This window comes from Leptosomus discolor, chromosome Z, assembly GCF_034619465.1.
Source record: "Leptosomus discolor isolate bLepDis1 chromosome Z, bLepDis1.hap2, whole genome shotgun sequence".
NCBI lineage: Eukaryota > Metazoa > Chordata > Aves > Leptosomiformes > Leptosomidae > Leptosomus > Leptosomus discolor.
The window spans coordinates 82,757,911-82,776,972 of record NC_141419.1 but is presented as its reverse complement, the minus strand read 5'-3'; the positions used below and the strand labels follow the sequence as shown (position 1 = coordinate 82,776,972).

Sequence of the window (19,062 nt, the reverse complement as noted above, 5' to 3'; positions counted from 1 at the left end):
TCCAGGCCCCATCCAACCTGGCCTTGAACACTGCCAGGGAGGGGGCAGCCACAGCCTCTCTGGTCAACTTCTTCCAGTGTCTCACCACCCTCACAGTCAAGAACTTCTTCCTAAAATCTAGTCTAAATGTCCCCTCTTTCAATTTGCAACCATTACCCCTAGTCCTATCACCACACTCCCTGATAAAAAGCCCCTCCCCACCTTTCCTGTAGCCCCCTCTAAGAACTGGAAGGTCACTATAAGGTCTCCCTGGAGCCTTCTCCAGGCTGAACAAGCCCAACTCTCTCAGCCTGCCCTCACAGGGGAGGTGCTCCAGCCTTATATGAACATGCTTTGAATTCATGGATATGAATTGTCCTATTTGCAGTCTGTGGCGTTTTCCATCATACTGTGAGATCCCAGTTCACCTGCAATCATCTTGCAAGTGATGGCCCTTGTTTGACACTTGTTGGAAATTAAATACTTGCATATGAATGGGTGGAGCTGCAACAGGACCTCCCTGCTTAGGAGGGATAAAGAGTCTTTGCATTTGAGCATGAACAAAGCTCACAAGTGTTTGTATGAAGTTTCACATTGCTCAGTCGTTTCTGCATTTCATACAGGTGCCTTTAATTTGTAACATCTTCATTATGGCCATGTTCACTGAAGTGGTGACTGGTAGTAACAGGAGCTCTCCAATAATTTGTGATTTTGTTGGGTTGGAAAAAAAATGAAAGTTGGTCTTCAAGATTGCCTTTTGAAAGAGGAGGTGCACTGAACAGGCTCTTCAGGTTGCAATTCTAGGTGTCCAATGAAATTGCATAGCCTGTCTGTGTCTGTGTGACTTGTCCTGACGTATTGGCCATCAGAGGTGCTTAAATGAGTTTCTGTATGCATTTGCCTGCATGCAGCGTCGTCTATTATCCTTTCCTTAGAATCTGAATACTTTTTCTGGTGTTTTCAGAAACTAATTTGATATTGTTCTTTTTCCTTCCCCCATTTAAGGGTCAAGATGAGGCTGATCCATCAAAACCACCCTGGCTCAAAGGAGGGTAAGTGATATTTTGAGAACTTGTTTCCTTGTGTTTGTAATTACGGTGTGCTTTGAGGTCTGCGGTTCAACCTAAGTAAAAGCAACACCTCTGACGTTTTTAATGGCTGTTGTCAGGAATAATCAAGTGTCCCTGCCTTGCCTGGGGCCAGGCTTCTGTCTTTGCAATGATTTCTATGGTCATTGTAGTAGTCAAAACTGCAGTAACTCTGGAAATCATTGCAATTTGTCATTTTTTAAAGCAGTGATCATCATGTCTCTTTTGCACAGGTGAGAGTGAGGCTGTGCGTTTTCTCGGCCACACGCCACTCGCGGCAAATGAAGCAGACAAATTCTGACTGTGTGTAATTTCAGCATGATACTCTGCATATTAGGTGCCAGCATGGTAGCTTCCATAGAATCCTCCCCGGAAAAAAAAGACCATGACCCATTTTACAAGCTGCTAGGTTATGTGGCCGGCCCGTGACTGGGGGGATACGTTTTGGTGGTGGTGCACTCATTACAAGCTGATGTAGCTGCAGATTTGGCCTGAAATCTCAGCAAGAGGTTGGCTTGTTGCATCCGTAAGTTAATTCTCATACTACAAAAGGAAGCTTCCCTAACAAAACATAAAGTTAAATCGAAGTCTTCATTATATGGCTTTCTGCTTTTGGAGCCATTGTTCTGCGATGTCGGCATTCCCTCACAGCGTCCTCCACACCTGTGGGTGCCTGGAGCTGCCTAGCAACACCGTGCTTTCCTAAGGAGCCCAGGACTTCACTGAGCAGGCTGCTGGAGAACTGGCAATTAGCAGGAGCAGACGACAGTGATTTATTCTAACTATAAACAGCACCTTCTCCTTTAACAAGGAGACAATGTGTTGGATTTATTGGTTCGTGCACATGAAATGATTTCCCAGCCTGAAAGATGAATACACCTACAGTCCTGAAATACTTAAAAATATGTTTTGTCAATTCAAAGCAATGTTTGCTCTAGTCTGTAATTTTTTTCCCTTTCTATGTGAGCTATAACAAAACAGACTGGCTAATGTAGATTTGAAAAAAGTTTGGCTTATTCATTGTAGCCCCGCAGGCAAGGGATTTCCAGAAAAGGTGGTTGTGGGTCGTGAACCTTTAATTCCACCATTAGCCACATTGTGGTTTACTAGCCACGAAGTATATTAAAGCACTTATGTTTGGAGTTCTTCCTTCATATAAAGATTAGAGAAGTGGTGTCCTTTGAAGGAAGTAATCACCTTCTGTCATTGCAAACCATCTTTGCTTCCTTAAATTTTTGAGATTTAATGGAAGCATCTGTGTGATAAAACTTTTATTAAAAGATGGATACTTGCTTCAAGCTATTTGCACTTTTAACGTAATGCAATAGTAGCTCTCTGTCTGTAATCACTGGCTTTGGAGAGATAGCTTCAAAAAAAGAGTACAATTGGTATTATGGATCAGTCTCTGGGTGAAATATCTCCTATCTATATATTTTATTTATTAGTGCAAATCATCTTCTCGTAGAGAAATGCTATTCACTCCTCAATATAGCACTCCATTATAATGCTATAAATATTACATGCACTGCAGAGGAGAGTTACCCTATTACATATAAAGCTACAGTGTGCGTATTTGAGGCACTGTTAGTACTTTGTCTGTGCAAATGCAGTAATTTTGTTAAGCGAAGTAGATATGGTGCTTGAATAAGGAACTGAGGTAGCTGAAAGCACAACAAGCTGAAAAACTTTGAAAATTCAGACTTGCTGCTGAAAAGTCTTTTTTTTTTTTTAGATATTAACAAGCTAAAAGCAGGTCATCTGAGTGTATAACTATCTAGGTCCTAGGATAGCTCTCTTCAGTGGTGAATGCAAGCATCTTTCAAATGTGCTTGTTTTCTGTCAGTCTAGCTTACAACAGGGTCTATCATAAATATTTTGCAGCAAACCAGGTTGTAACTAGACGCTTTTCTCAAGCACAATAACTTGTTTAGTCTTATCTTGAATATATAAACCATGCAGTTTTAATGCTTTTCTTTCCTGGGAAATGTCAGAGTGTCCTTTGATTGAATTAGGGAAAAAAACCAAACCTCACTGGAAATTTTGTAGAAAAGAAATGTAAATTCCTAGCTGTACTGTTGACTCTTAGCAGGACTCTGAATTTTAACTTGTGACCGTTTTGTTGCATCTTTCAGCTTATGGACTCTTCCTTTCTATTTTGCATCTGCTTTCCTAATTCAGTGATTTGCCACAAATCTTTGACCCAAAACTTGCCATAAGCTGCTTTGTGATTTAAATAATTCTGGAATTCTTGGCATCATCTGTGTAGTCTTCTGTGACACTTATTTTACCTCAAAACAGTATCACTGGTATCAGAAAGAATTTGTGACATTCGGGCAGCAGACAAAATTCCATGTTTGATCCCAGCAGGACTATTCTTTGTTCTGACAATATAAACACTGTATGCAGATATTTCTTATTTCTTAATGTGGGCCAGACTTTTCTATAAGAAGCCAGAAGGGATTATTGCAGTGTAAAATGGACAAAAATTTTTTCTGGAATTCTCTATTGGAAATGATGGCAGCCTGTACTGAAAACACCACGTAGGCTCGCTGTAAGGATTTCCAGCATTGGAAAACTCTTCTCATTCTTGGCCAAAAATTCCAACAGTTCTAGTTAATGACTGTAAATCTCCACCTTTCTCATGTCTTCCATTCCCAGCTGTGAGGTCTAGTTGTCGCAGCTGACTGCGGGCGGTTTGCATTCGTTGTGTAGGAGCACAGAGAGCTGTGCATGGTGCTGCGGTGCAAGCGTGACTCACGCTGCATGCAGAGCCAGCGCAGTTCATGCTGTTACACATGACTGCTCACCTTCCCACCGGGCTTGTTCAGCCAGCAGCAGCTGTCAACTCGGCCATGGCTTGGACATGTCACTCTCCTACGCTCCATCAAAAAAGTAAATTTTGCCATTACAGTGCTGTGGCATGTTTCTCTATATAATAGACTGTTCCCCTCTTTGTTACAGCCTTTGCTAGGCTGTGCCATGACATCTTTGTCTGTACTAGAGCATGATCTGCTAGAATGTAGGTTTGGTCACCCTGGATGGTTATTTTTTTTTGCTTTTGGCTGTATTCAAAGGGCATTTGAGTAGGTTGTGCTTGCCCAGAGGTACAGGTTGCCTCTTGTCACTTAACCAGCCTCACAATTTTCATCAATGTGCAAATTTGTAGTGGCAATTTGGTTTCCTAGATTGTTTTAAAGGGTAGCTCCATGTGTGGCTTTTATTGCAGTAAGAACCGTTTTTCCCAATCTCCTCTTCCCTGTAATTGTGGTGTCCTAAAGCGTTTCAGCTGGGTGTGGTGTACTAAATCAGCAAAATACGCAGGATAAAAGATCCAGCCAGTTTATCATGCAAAAAGGTGTAAGCCAGCATGGTCTGGTGTAAAAATGGATGGCTGAGGATAGAGAGGCAGAGGGTTCCTTTACAGTCTCTCTAGCCAAGAAAAGGCCCTGGGAACCATGGTCTTAGGGTTAGCAAGGCGTGAGAGCAATGTGGAGATGGGCAAGCTGAGTGAGACACTGACAGGGGCTGTGGGTTTTTCCTGGTAGGCTGGGTGTTCGTTGAAGGGAGGGAGTCACATCGCAGGTCTGTTCTTCAGTTTGGGATGAATACAATAGGTGCAACAGCAGACAAAATGTGTGCTCAGGTTCCAACCTTAGAAAAAAGCATTATCTTGAGGCCTTACAGTTCATTTACAGGAGGCCTTGAAGCTGAATGAACAGACCTTCTTCAAGCACAGGCTTACATCTGTGTGGTGTTACCAGTGAAGAGCAGGATCCAGAAACAATTTTCTAGGCTGGTCTTGTCAGGAAGGAAGCAGGTTATAATGTTTTACTTCGGCAGGCTCCAAGTGTTGCTGGGGTAATGACCCTTCTGCTCCATCACCAGTTCCACCAGCAAATGACAGCTCTTGTGTGTAGAGATCTGCATGGCTTGAAATGCTAAGCACGATGAATGCTCCCTTTTATGAAAATAATCTCCTTTCTCCTCAGATGTGAGGTTTTTCCTAATAATTGTATGGGCCTCAAGGGCCAGGATTAAGTATGTTCTAGCTTAGAATCAGATGATGGGTAGCAGCATCCTGCCCCTGGGCTGATCCAGTTTGACATGCTCCCTCCCAGCCACGAACATGAGGCAGGAACGTCTGGATTGTTCCGTGTGAAGAAGATAAACACTTAATCGTTTTTAGCTTTAACTTTACACTTTCTTAAGTATAATCTTCTGGCTGATTTTGCTTCCTCCAGTAAAGCATCCCCCTCCTTACCTCCTTGCCTCACCCCCCCTACCCCTCCCCTAAACCTAAATTAGTTAATGGAAAGAAAGGGGATGGAGACAGACTGGAGACAGGATGTTTTCAAGTTTCCAAAGTCTTTCCTGCCATGATGGTCAGTGCCAATAGTAAACTATAAACTGAGCTCTCCCTAAGGAACAAAAGGTACTTCTGAAAGCAGAGGCCTGTGACTCTGTTACCACAGACTAAGCTGTGTATGAATTACTGCCACGGAGCTCTTGTTCTGCCTTTGGGTAAGTTTTTTTGCCAAATCTGTGCCCCACATAAGCAGTGGGGGTAAGGCAGCCTTCACCTGCTGTGCTGGCAGCAGTAACTCTGAAGCACGGTGTCCTCTGCAAGCATGTGCCCAGCTTACTCTGAACTACTTCGAACCTCAGAACAGAAAATGGGAAAATGACCTTTTTTCTGTATATTAACCACTTTAGTTTATTATTAAGTTGCATTTGCAGTGAACTTCTTCTCATTCTCTTTGACTATGATATTAGCAAGGAGACTGATGGCTTAAGGAAGTTTACTGGTCATCTCTTTACTGTCTCTCACTGCTGGTGAGATTGTTAATCTTTTTTTTTTTTTTTTCCTCTTGATTTTCCAGGCCTGCAGGTGGTCTCTATGGCATTGATAGCATGCCTGATCTACGCAAAAAAAAGCCAATTCCACTTGTCAGTGATCTGGTAAGAGATTTGTTTTTCTTTTGCCACAGAGCTAATGGTGCAGGTGGTTTTACTTTTTGACATATGGCAACGTTCGTTGTTACTTCAAGAAGCTGAAGGTTTCCTGTTTTGTAACATTAATTCTTACACAAAAGTGTTAAGAGTTGTACTTGGAAAAAAAATCTCAGTAAGAATGAGCTATGGTTGTGTAGACAGTTTCGTTCATTTGGCAGAATTAAGATATTTCTTGTGTTCTTTTTGCTTTTTATTCTGCACAGAATATTTGATTATTTTTAGGTCTGCATTATTTTTAAATGTTTTCCTAAAAATCACATACTTCAGGGAAAGTTACAATGTCCGTATGAGGTTTGGCAACTTACCAGCAGGTTGGAATTTCAGAGGATAGATAAATGAGCATATGTGCTTGGATTTTTAAAGCAATTTGCAATATTGCCAGTAGGCTTCTGCAGTGAGGAAGCACAAGAACCAAGCGAGTAATGAGGACAAGTTTCATATGCTTGTGTGATGTGGTGAAATAAGGCTTCTGTGGGACAAATGGTTTTCTTTTGGCTATGTTCAGTACACGTGGTGATTTCGTACTTGGGAGAAATGCTGTAACAGCTGAAAGACTAAAGTTTGTGTACCCTGTAATTCGTGTGAAAAGATGCATGTAGTCCTCTCTGCCAGCTTATGCATGGGAAGCTTAATAAGTATCTTACTAACTGCTTGTATCCTAAATCTTTGTAATAATGGCATTAACTTGTGTTACTTCCTTTGTACGCTTTCATTCTGTCTCTCCACAGGCCATGGTAAGTGGAGCTAAAGACTATCCACCAAGTCTTCACCAGAAACAAAATTTATTTTACCTTATTTTCCTTCCACTTTTTTGCTTTTTATTTTGAACCTGCAGTATTGCAGTGCATGTGTATCCAGCATTCTGTCCTGCTCCATCACTGATGGAATGAACTTTTTCAGTCTGTCTTCAAACAGCATAAAGCAGAGCATAAATGGAGGCTTCTGATAGGGTTTGATGATTTCAAAGCAGATGTTGCTAGCTTTAATTTCCTTCTCTGCCTTCATCTGACTGGAGTGGCTTGCTGAAGAAATCCTTTGTATGCCAGTGTGAGGTGCTGCAAGGTGGACGTGCTGTCCAAGGCTGCAAAACTCAGGGTTGGTGTGATGCGAAAGTGGCAGTTTTGAGGGGAAAATGCTGTTCATTGTGTTCAGTGATGTCCAAGGAATGTGATACACCAGCACATTCAAACCTGTGCTCCCAACCCACTCTGTGCTTTTTTTGTCCTGTTTATTTGTAACCCTCTCACTGTCACATTTGGGGGTGTTGTGTATGTGGTAGAACTGATGAATTAATCTCCTTTTGGATATGAATGAAGTTAGATGTAGAAGACTGAGTCCCCTGTAGTGACCTTAGGCAATAGCAGAGTTATGCTTGCTACCAGAACTTAGAAGTGGAGATGTGAACCCAGGTTTCATTAAAGTTCTTACCAGAGGAACAAATAAAAATTTACTAGTGAGACCCGTTGTGGGCAGATGGAAGCAAGTTGGAGACCTTTCAGAGTGTGCATTTGACTCTTCTGAGATGTGAGGTATCATTTCAGAAACAACTTGAATGTAATAGACCGCTGGTTTGGTGTCTGGTGTGACAGAGCGCCCTTGGTCACATCTCTGGGTGTGTAGTGCCAGGGCATTTCTGAATATTGGTGGTGAATAACAAACTTTCTTTCTTCTTAGTCACTGGTTCAGTCCCGGAAAGCCGGAATTACCTCAGCAATGGCCACTAGAACATCTCTCAAAGATGAAGAGCTGGTAAGTGGGAGGGTTGCTTGGCTCCTGTTAACTTTTAGTAAGCAAATTAAGGGAATTTGGCTCTCTGGCATGCAGAACCAGCTTCACAGATGTCTAAAAATATAGATGCAAAGCTTCTTGTATCATTTGTTTAAAGAAACCAAACATGTAAAATAACATTTAATGTGTCAATGTGATCCTGAAAAATGTAATCTTACCATTTCCTTCTGTGCTATCTACCATGGGGGACAGTGTATGAAACTTGCTTTATGCAAGATATTCCTCATCGACAAACCTCAATTCTTTTCTTCCATCTCCTCCACTTTTTTAAGTGCCTGGAGGGACATTTTTGGAAGGGTGTTCTCTGCTGCTGCTTGTAAAAGTTTGATAAATTTAACTACCTCAAATGTGTAGATTTATTGCACTACTTATGCCTTTTGCCTTAAAACACATGTGCTAACCCACAAAAATAGGTTCATTCACCTTCCTGGATGTTGGTTTATGTGTGCTCTTGCCTTTCAGAAATCTCATGTCTATAAGAAGACCTTGCAAGCCTTAATTTACCCCATCTCTTGTACAACCCCGCACAACTTTGAAGTGTGGACAGCCACAACTCCTACCTACTGCTATGAATGTGAGGGGCTGCTGTGGGGTATTGCACGGCAGGGAATGCGCTGTGGTGAATGTGGTGTCAAGTGCCATGAGAAGTGCCAAGACTTGCTCAATGCTGACTGCTTACAGAGTGAGTAGTGACCAGTGGAGTGCAGCTGTTGCAAAAAGTGTTACCGGAGCTTTCCTAAATGTGTAGGTGATACCTCAGTGACCAGTGAAGCTGCATTAAAATGACTGCACATTTACTGAAAAGGTGCCGTTGGGCTAAACTTACCGCTGTCACCCTGTGGACACAGAGAGCTCCACTGACACAGAAAAGCTCTGGAATATCGTGCTTGATGTGCTTCAAACAAAAGTTTAATTATTGAGTCTTTCACATCCATTTGTTTGTTTGTTTGTTTTAACTTGTGTAACATGTTTAATCTCTCTGTGTCAGCTCAGGTGGAGTGTTTGCTAACATGTCCTGCGTGGAAGAAAGGCAGTGGGCTGGTTGAATAGGCTACTGGGCTTGGGTAGGCTGACTTTAGTTCTGTCCCTCCTGCCCTGGTGTCCCAGTCAGGTTGCCTGTTTCAACCATCAGCCTGTTACACTGTTTTAAGCTCTTCAGAGCAGCACTGTGTTCCTGCTTAGGGGATAGAGTCCATGGACTTAGCTCAAATGCTCTCTACCAAGTGCATTGTCAAGGCATTTTTGTCTTTTTAACAGTAAGGTCTCATGGCTAAATCACTGTAGAGACCTGTGGTTGAGTCAGCAGAGATGATGGGTCAGATAGGAAAGTGGTGTTTGAGTGTACGGGCAGTATTTCATCTTCCTACTAGCATTTCTGTTTATTTTGTTGTTTGGTTTTTTTCCTGCAGTGTTCGAAAACTAAGCTCTCTCTTCAAAGAAGAGCTCTTCAAAGAGCTGGGACTTTGCAAAAAAAATGAGACCTTTACACAAACCATGGAGAAGTTTAAAAGGAATTTGATTAAAGAAAAAGAGAGAAAAAAAGCATTCATTTAGGCGTCCAGTTTGGGCCAGCTATTTTTATTTACTTGTAAACCAGTTTCTTAATTTGGTCTCAAACTTCTGTTCCTGCTTGAGAGCAAAATAACTTAGTCTGAATGGAATAGGAATCTCTGCCATGTGTGTTAAATCTTGAGTTGGAAGGTGGGGCTGTTTCTGTTCACTCTTGATTTTCTTGGCATTGCATCTTGATGGACTAAGTCTAAGGAATCAGAAAAGTTTGTGGCGTATAAACAGACCTATTGCAAATCCATGTCAGCAATTATAGGAATAAAGAGTCAAATCTTGTATCTGCCTCAGGTTCTAGTTGTTTGGGAAAGCCAGGCTGGGTGATGCAGCAAGGGATACCAGTGAATCATAGGTCTCTTGTTTTTTCATATTGCTTGTCTTAACACCCCAAATGGACGTAGTTTGTGTTCGTAATTTTGATGTGTACAGGGTTTTAAATCGGTTGTAGTTAGGACTGGGGCTATTTGGAATGGCTTGTTTGTTAAACACAGCTGGTACTGGTGCACTATCTCTGTTCCTCAGTTGCTTAGTGTTTCTTGATTTGTCTTTGAGGGTTGCAAGGTGATCTTTACAGTTTATAGCATTCAAGCAATTGCATCATTCACCCCTTGGCTTTGCTGTGGCCTTTTTGTTACTAAGCAAAGAGCTGCTGTGTTGCATCTGGTTCAAGAGAATGCAGTTGTCATAACTCAGTTTTCTGACACCACCTGATGTAGAAGGCCAGTTAGAGTGATGATAACTTTTTTTGTTTCTGGAGTTCACCAGAACCCTCTGCTAACTGCTGATTTTCAGTATTTGAGATTAAAAGCTGATAATATGCATGTCCAGGCATGTCCATGGTGTTACAACTGCGCAATTGAGTTGTGATATCTCAGCATGGGGAAAATGCTATGGAGAGCAGAGGAAAATTAGGTTTGCACCAGCAGCAGCGAGGAAACAGGCGCAAAGCTGTTGTAAAGAGCAGAGATCATGAATTCGAAAACAGTAGAAGAAAAAACAAATTTCAGAAAAAGCTAATGACTAAGAGGAAATATATTGCTGCTAGTGACTAAGAGGAGATGTATTCCTGCTGAGGACAGCTGTGGCTATTAGTGCTGAAGAAGTGAGACTTGAGACTGGGGTGGGTACTGGAGAGAGTTCAATGGTAATGGGGAAAATAAATCTAAAGAGAAGATGGTCTGAGTTTGATCTCTCAAAAGAGAAGCTTGGCAGTTTGGGACAGGAGAAGGACAGGAACTGTCAGGAACAGTTGATGCTGTTCCGAAAACAGTAAAAATAACCATACTAGGTCTGTCCCAATAGAATGGTTCTAAAGAGATGTTGTGGAGCCCAGGGCAGAGGAGGTGTAAGACGTGTGCCTGTATTGCTCCTATGACTATGTGTTAGTCTTACAGCTCACAGCTATCTGTGGCTTAAAGCCTTTCTGAGCAGTAGATGCTATGTTTAACAGCTGTCAGTGATGGCTCTGTGAATTGGTTTAATCCTTGTTTGAACCTGTTTATGCCTGAACTGTGTTGGGGAACAGGGAGATAAACAGCAGGGAGGAAGATGTTTTGTTTAAGCTTGTTTACAAAAGGAAAAATTGAATAAATTTGTTGTAAGAAAATTAAAAGTGGAATTAGAAGACAACTGCAATGATGAGAACAGGGAGTCCCTGGAAGAGCCTCTGAAGAATAACCATGTGGCAGGTTTTCTAGTCCCTGATTGGAATTAAATAAGCTTATGCAGTGGGCTGTGGGATGTGATGATGGCAATAGTCTGTGCTATTCTATGGAATAGAAATAACAACTGGAAACGACTCTACTTTTCATATATGGCACAGCATTAGATAAGAACTCGTTATTTTATTCACAGGTTTGCAGATACTTGCTTTGCACATTTCATTTCAAAATGTAATCACAAGATACTTTAGCATGCAGAGTTACAGAAACAGAGAGGAAACAGCTGAGTGTACACTGGGTTCAAAACTTGTGAGGCATGTAGAAAGGTAAAACCCAACCAAACAAAAACTTTACTTACTGAGTTATTTGAAAGCTGGCCAGCATTGCTGCAGGAAAGGTACAGAAACTGTGAGCCAGGGGTCTGTGGGGATACCCAGTCTGAGTGTGGTGGGTATCATTGTCTGGGGGAGAGATGTAAAAGAAGCTGAAGATGGCAGTCGTGTAATTAAAAGGCACAAAAGCTAGAGGAAAGATGGTTCTGGGAGATTAAGATGATGGTGGTGCCAGTATGTGGATGTGCTGCTGGGTTGGGAAAACAAATGTTATCGATACTAAAAATCTGTTAGAAGGCTTTTTCAAGCAACTGTGTTGTTTGCTTTGGCATGTTCATGCTAAAATCCTTCTAACTGGAACCCATCAGGCCAGAAGAAAATGGAAACATTAATTTAATTTTTATATATGTTTGAAGAATGTAGGCTGTCCTTGAGGAATGAGAAATGGGGTTTCTGGGGGACAAGCAACAGTTTAGAGATCAAATGAATTCAAGACTGAACTTGCTTGTATACTTGAACTCAGGAGGATTTTTTCCTAGCAGAAGCTTTATTGTTGCTGTAGATTAAAAGAAAAGAAAAGTTCAACCCCCCTGCTGTGGACAGGGACACCTTCCACCAGACCAGGTTGCTCAAAGCCCCTTTTAACGTGGCCTTGAACACTGCCAGGGAAGGGGCATCCACAGCTTCTCTGGGCAACCTGTGCCAGTGTCTCACCACCATCCCAGGAAAGAACTTCTTCCTAATGTCTAATCTAAATCTGCCCTGTTCCGGTCTGAAACCATCACCCCTCACCCCTATCACTGCACTCCCTGATCAAGAGTCCCTTCTCCAGGCTGAACAAGCCCAGCTCTCTTAGCCTGTCCTCAAAGGGGAGGTGCTCCAGCCCCATGATCATCTTTGTGACCCTCCTCTGGACCCGCTTGAGCAGATCCATGTCCTTCTTATGATGCAGTCCCCAGAGCTGGATGCAGCACTGAAGGTGGGGTCTCACCAGAGCGGAGTAGAGGGGGAGAATTACCTCCCTCATCCTGCTGGCCATGCTTCTCTCCTGGAACATTGGATGAATTTTCAGGCTGGTAACAAATACAATTCTATTAATTATACCTTGATGCCTCAGGGTATATCTTCAGTTTGGTCTGTGTAAATCTTACAGAAAATGTTGCATTGGAGTAAAATGAATTTTCAAGCTGTTGACAAATACAGTTCTCCTGTCTATGCCTTGAAATTTTGGGTAGACACCTGGGGTTTTATTATTTAGAATCGGAATGTGTTGTTTATCCATCTTCTATCCTTCAGTGTCTTTCTGGGGGAAATAAAAGGATCTCTTTTTCCCAGTCCGTTAGAATTAAGTTTGGTTATTTCTTCTGAGGGTGTTTTTCTTATCCTCTATATTTTTAAGAAACTGAATATCTAATATAGTCAATGAATGAGTGGGATTGCAGTGACAAAATACTCAAATTCTGCAGTGCTTTGTTGCAATTTGAATCAAAATCCATTTGCAAACTGGTTCAGCAGGGCTGTTCCATGAATTGGCAATGTCTGAAGCACAGTAAACTGGAATCAGTTGTGGTATGTGTGCTGCAGCCATCTGCTTTATGGCTCTGTTGGCACCAGCTTGTTTCTCCAAGGATGTTTCTCTATTGTGGGTACTTAGAAGATATTGTAATGATGGGGTGCCTACCTTTTTTATTATAAGTTCATAAATACTTGCTGAAGGGAAGATGCTCTCTTTTTAGCCTTCTGCTACTCTTGGAGGTACTTGAAATCTCTGCTGCAGGGGTACAATTCCTTTCTTACTTGGCTGAAAATGGATAGAGAGATGTTCTTTAAAATCTACATAGCATGCAGAGCTTTTGGAAAAAAAGAGGTTTTATCTCTTGCCCTGAGCACTAGTGTAGTACTAGCTAAAATACAACGGGGTGGATGATGTTGGTGTCAAAGGATGGGTAAAACAGAGGGTGGATGTGTAGGATGCCAAGGAACAGATGCAGAGAAGTAAGCAGAATTATGAAGAGGATGGAAGGGAAGGACATTATACTAGTAAGATCCTCTTAAAAGGGGCCTGTACAGTTCTGGGCTAGCATTTGAAAAGACGTAGTAATCCACTTCTGCAATGTGTCTTGTGTTTTTTTGTAGTGATGCTAATCTAGTCCTTGGTAGATTACAGTTGAACCTGAGAAAATAAATTGCCCTTGAATATCAGAATCTGGTCCTCTGGAGATCTTGAAAATGAGGAAATGAGATCTCAAGCTTCAAAATACTGTTGAACATGAAATCTCTGTTGTGAGTGTCATTAGCCATACGTCTTTATTAGTGCTTCTGTATGGTGTGCTGGAGCAACAAACCTTAGAGAACTTCACACGAGCTGTCAGGTCTGTTACTGAGTGCCCTGCTTTTGATACTGTTTTAGCTCCTGGGGTTGTGGAGTTGTTCAGTGCTTTTTGACTGAGGACTGGAAGTCAGGTATGTTTGTTGGGTTTTGGGTGAGAAATTTGTGGGTGTTGCACTCTGAATTTAGAGATTGCAGTCCAGAGTGAGTGGACTGTTAGTGATAATCATCTTGGCTTCTGGGTTGAATGATGATTAGATGCTGTGGTGATGAACACTTGTTTGCTCCCAGAATCCTATGTAGGAAAATATTTGCACAGAAGGAGGAAGAATACCTTTATTTGAAACTTGAATATCTATTTTAAGTTTCAGGAATATATAATTTCTAAGCATTATCCGCCTACTGAACAGCTGTCTTCTATCCTGCCAGTGTTGCTTTCTTGACTTTTTCCTGTTAAAGCATAGGGTAACAGCACTGGTGGTTTACTAATAGCTGTATCAATACAATTCCCAATATAGACGCATTTGCTTTCTGCTTCCGGTCATAAATTAACTCATAATTCAGTCCTAGAGAGGAAGAGAGAAGGAAAGCTCAGTACCGTTTGTATGATACTGTACACAGTACTTGTATATTCCCATGCCACAGTACTTGTATATTCCCATACCTTTCTATTGCCAGTTACAGGGCTACTTGAAAAGCTGATCCACTGGTGTCTTGGTTTGAAAGACAGGTGTCTGTGGAGGAAGGCAGGAGCCTCCCTTGAAATGGAAAGTGCAACCCCCTTCCCTCCAAATTATTATAATTTTGAAATTAACGGGCCTTCAGGCAAAGATATGGGGAATAGGAATAACAGTTCTTTACTAATATATATATATATATATATATATAACACAAGGCGGGGAAAAAAACCCAAATCAACCCACTGGTTTACACTGACAGGGTCAGGAATACAACCTGACACCCTGTTAGGGTGGCAGTAGCAGTCTGATAAGATGCTAGCTGCAGTCCTCCTGAAGCGATGGATGTAGTTCTGTGGAAGCAGCGATCAGGTAAAAGAGTCTGGTCTTCCTCCGAAGGTCCAGTGGTAGGTAGGTAGCTCTTGTCCTCTGGAACTCCAGTGGGGGGAAAAGCTCCTCTGGGAATCCAGTGGAAGAAGGCTGCTAGGGTGTTCGAAATCTCCGTTTTTATTTGGCATGGACTGCTTGGCTCCTTCCCCCCGGGCGGAGCATCTCACCATGGGATGGGGAGTCGTGAGGCAGTTCCTTGATGGGCCATTAACAGGAGATGGCCCAGGAGCGAGTTACGGATGGGTCAGGCGATAAGGCATTGTTGTGCCCAGTAACAGGAGATAGTCCAGAGGGGGGAGGCAGGGAGCACCGCCCCACCTGGTCTCAACAGCTCCTGAAGATGGTAATAGAAATTTTTTTTTTTTTCCTTTTGGCACATTTTACACTGTAACCTAGGACAACTGGCCAAACTGCTCTTTTTGGAGCGGAATAATCATAGAATGAAGTTCAACAACAGGAAGAGCACCCTCTGCCATCCAGTATAGTGACGTGCTTTGTGTTTATATCACATACATCATAGGTAATTAGTCCCCCAATGGTTGTTTTGGAAACTCTGGTGATTTTGTACCAGCAAGCAAGTATTAAAATTAAGAAAGAGGATGTTGTTGAGACAGAGGGTTTGTCTGTTCTTAGTCCGTACTGTTAAATAATGTGTCTATCTGATTCTGGCTTTTGCACTACAGTTCAGGTGCAACCTCTGCAGGGAGAGAGACACCTTTCCCAGGGAAGGTATAGTGCAGCCTTCTTACCTAGGCAAATTATCTGGGTGGAGTGGGGGAGCAGCATCGATGGAGGTGGGGGATTTCCTCTGAAAGTCAGGAGGCAGAGCCAAGCCTTAGAAGAGACTAAAGAGGGGGCACTGTAGGGGTCTATGTGACATGGCTCGCGCATCCTGCAACCCAGGATGCCCCGACCTGCTGCTAGCCTTGCAGAGGGATAAATGCACTATGCGAGGTCTCTGGAGTGGTGGGGATATTAAACATGTTTTTAACTAGAATTCCTCCATTTGTCCAAGTTTGTGTTCTAAAGCATCATTTGATGCTCCTGGAGGGCTTACATTAAGACAATGGTGCAGACCATGCCATCCCAGAACTGTGATAACTTGTGTCCCATCTCAGTGATGAGTAGTGAAACATTTGTATTTGCAAGCTGCCTGGCTAGTAATTTCTTTAGAAAATGGTTCTGAAATAGAGCACTCTGCTCATGTACAACATAAACTCTTAATGTTTGACTTTGGTTCTTAATTTCTTTGAAGTGAGAAAGGTCAGGGCAGGGTTGGTTTATTTGGATCACGACAGACTTCAGAATTCCAGCTAGGAGAGGTAAATTATTCCGTTTGGCCTTTCCCAATTTCCCAATAATTTTCTGTAGCTCTGTGTATACTGCATAGAGTCCACCTCCATCCCCAGAAGACCTAGTTCTGTTAAAGCTGAATAACACTTATTATCTGAAGTTCAAAGTATAGCCCCTGGTATAATTTGATATTCCTTTAATAAATGTTGGGTCTACAGCCAGATGATTGCCTGATACAAGACCTTACTTTGGGTGGTGCTAGTTGTTCGTCACCGGTGAGTAGAGACAGCAGGGACTGCGTAATTAATTTCAGTATTTTGATTTCATTTCATCTTAAGCCAACAATAGGAAACTCTGGGGCAGATTTTTTTTTTTTTGTACTAAATGGAATACTGAACGTCAAGCCTCTAGCAAATAAAATGAAAAAAATAATCAGGTAATGCGAAGTTACGGCTTGTTTTATACCCAGGTCTTGAATAGCATGCCTTGGTATGCAGTGTCCTTAATGAACTTCTGAAACTTGAGCAGTCACAGTCTGTTCCAAACTGTGTTTTTATTCTTTTTGGTTTGGGTGGTAGAAGTTATAATTGAGTTTTGTTTCTTTATTGAAGTGAATTTAGTAATGGTGAAAGGTGTTAGATTGAAGGCCATGGAAATGGATGTCTTCAGGCAGCGTTAGTCACTGGGCACCCTGTCGAGCCTGCTAACAAGGTTGCCAGTTATGTTGTACTGCTGGGGGTCCTTTATGTGTTCATAGAACTTTACTCGTGTTTGGTCACTACCTTCTGAAACTGTTTCATATACAAAACTGTAACGCCTTAATTAAAGGTGCTCCGGATATCATATTTGCCCACTTCTTCCAGAAGAAAACAGTTTTTTGTGTCTTTGTGATTGATGATTCCCTTTGCACACACTTGCATCTGCTTTAATACGTATTTTTAAGGTAATTTAATATTTGGTGAACACCTGGATAAAGATCATTTTTTCTAGGACAAAGCTTACTTTATTTAAACTATCCCAGAGCAGAAAACCAAGCAAAAGCACGTTAAACTAAATAGAAATGTTATGGCTGAATGTGTTCATAGGACTTTTGTACTGGTTTAACTTGATCTGATTTAAGATCATAACTTGAAATTGCTGCGGACTGCATGTAGACACTGTTTGCAGTCTTGGGTTCCTGCTTTCCATTTCATACACAGGTTTGTCTGCGCTGTTAGCTTGTGTCAGTGCTTTCATTGATGCATGCCTCACATCTGACACAATAGTTAGTGGCTGAATTTTGACAGAAAACATGACTGTCAAAATTGAGTAGGGAGTAGCTGGTTGTGGGAGCATTCTTATAATCATATGAGCTTTTAAATTCGGTAGGAGGTTGCAAGTGACCAGAGGCTGCTCTTTTTCCAGATACAGTTGAATACCTATGTAGTACAGACCCTATGCCTGGCTCTTGGGTTTCCAGGTGCTGGATACTGTACTAGTGCCCCATGCTTATGATGGCCCAAGTCTTTAACTATTGAATTTGTAGTCTTATTGAATTTGTAGTCTTAAGTGTTTGTTATAGTTGCTACGCCCATGTGATTCTAAGAATGGATTATTTGAGTTGTCTTCTTACAAGCTGATAAAATAGGGTGGGATCTAGAGAGGCACTTTGGATGCCTCCAGCTTGATGCCTGATCCAAACAGGGTGGTTCCAGGCAGAATGGGCCATAGATTGTACAGTGACTCTGTGCTGAATGGGGAGTCTTGTGGCACACATCAGTAAGAAATGGTGACCATGTTGGCCCACCTGAACTTCGACTCTTCTATGGTGCTGAGGCACAGCACTGAGACAAACTCATAGATACCATTTGTAATGGAGGTCCTATGTCCTCTTTCTAGCACTTGCCCATGCAGGGGTTTGTTTATTCAAAGCAAAGTGATGAGAGGAGAGGGCATGCTGATGTTTTCTGTTAAAGTGAGAACCTCGTTTCTGGGTCTTCTTCAGCTGCAAGGATATTAAACTCAGGCCTGTTGTCAGGAGAGCAACTTAGTCCTACATTGCAGAGGAATCTGCACACTCACCTTCCATTATCCCCTCCTGGCTCTGAGTGATCCAGATTCACTTGTATGTATGTTGAATTGGAGGGGATCTGATTGTAAAAGTGAATAGCAAGAGCTGTCATGTGGAGGGTAAATCATGACTTTGATCCTGCTGTCCAGACTCAGTGAAACATGGCCTTGTATTTGTGTGTTTCTGATGAGAATTTTGTACTTTCTGGTGCACAGGAGCAGCTGAGAAGAGCTCGAAGCATGGAGCTGAAGACCGAACCCAGAATTTCATCATGGCAATGAAGGATCGCATGAAAATTCGAGAACGGAACAAACCAGAGATTTTTGACTTGATCAGAGATGTGTTCAGTGAAAGCAAATTGACACATGCTCAGCAGATGAAGACAGTGAAGCAGAGCGTGCTTGATGGCACCTCAAAATGGTCAGCAAAGATCACGATCACAGGTGAGTGAGGGAGGCATGGATTCCCTTGGCCTCGCTTGGAACCCTAAGGTAAAAGAGAGCTGATGTGAAGCTAGAGAGACTAGAGAGAAAGGTCTTCTCTGATCTGTGTCTCTTACTTCTTGGTACAGGTAGCAGGTGGAGATACTCATATCCCAGGCACTCTAGTGCACCATGAGCTGAGGCTCATCAAATAAGCTCTCATGAGTGATATTCCTATTTCTCTGGCCATTCTGAGCTCTTGCTTCACATGGTGTGAACACATTGTCCTATTGCATGGTGGTGGTAACCCTTCTCTTTTCCTTCCAGTGGTGTGTGCTCAGGGTCTGCAGGCCAAAGACAAGACTGGGTCCAGTGATCCATATGTGACAGTTCAAGTGGGTAAAACAAAGAAGAGGACAAAAACAATTTTTGGAAATCTGAACCCTGTATGGGAAGAAAAGTTTTACTTGTAAG

The 19,062-nt window shown here is 42.2% G+C and overlaps 1 protein-coding gene across 3 annotated transcripts in view; it reads left to right on the top strand.

Moving 5' to 3' along the window:
* The window catches only part of UNC13B (unc-13 homolog B), a 195,971-nt gene that overhangs the window by 103,054 nt on the left and 73,855 nt on the right, over positions 1-19,062 (top strand). For 2 of the 3 annotated variants that reach the window (XM_086479680.1, XM_086479681.1), the window contains 6 exons: positions 992-1,031; positions 5,948-6,026; positions 7,755-7,829; positions 8,331-8,550; positions 18,382-18,609; positions 18,916-19,057. In XM_086479680.1, the coding sequence (XP_086335806.1) occupies positions 992-1,031; positions 5,948-6,026; positions 7,755-7,829; positions 8,331-8,550; positions 18,382-18,609; positions 18,916-19,057 (784 nt within the window). Of the gene's footprint in view, positions 1-984; positions 1,032-5,947; positions 6,027-7,754; positions 7,830-8,330; positions 8,551-18,381; positions 18,610-18,915; positions 19,058-19,062 lie in introns of all 3 variants that reach the window. The other variant, XM_086479679.1, reaches the window with a different exon arrangement.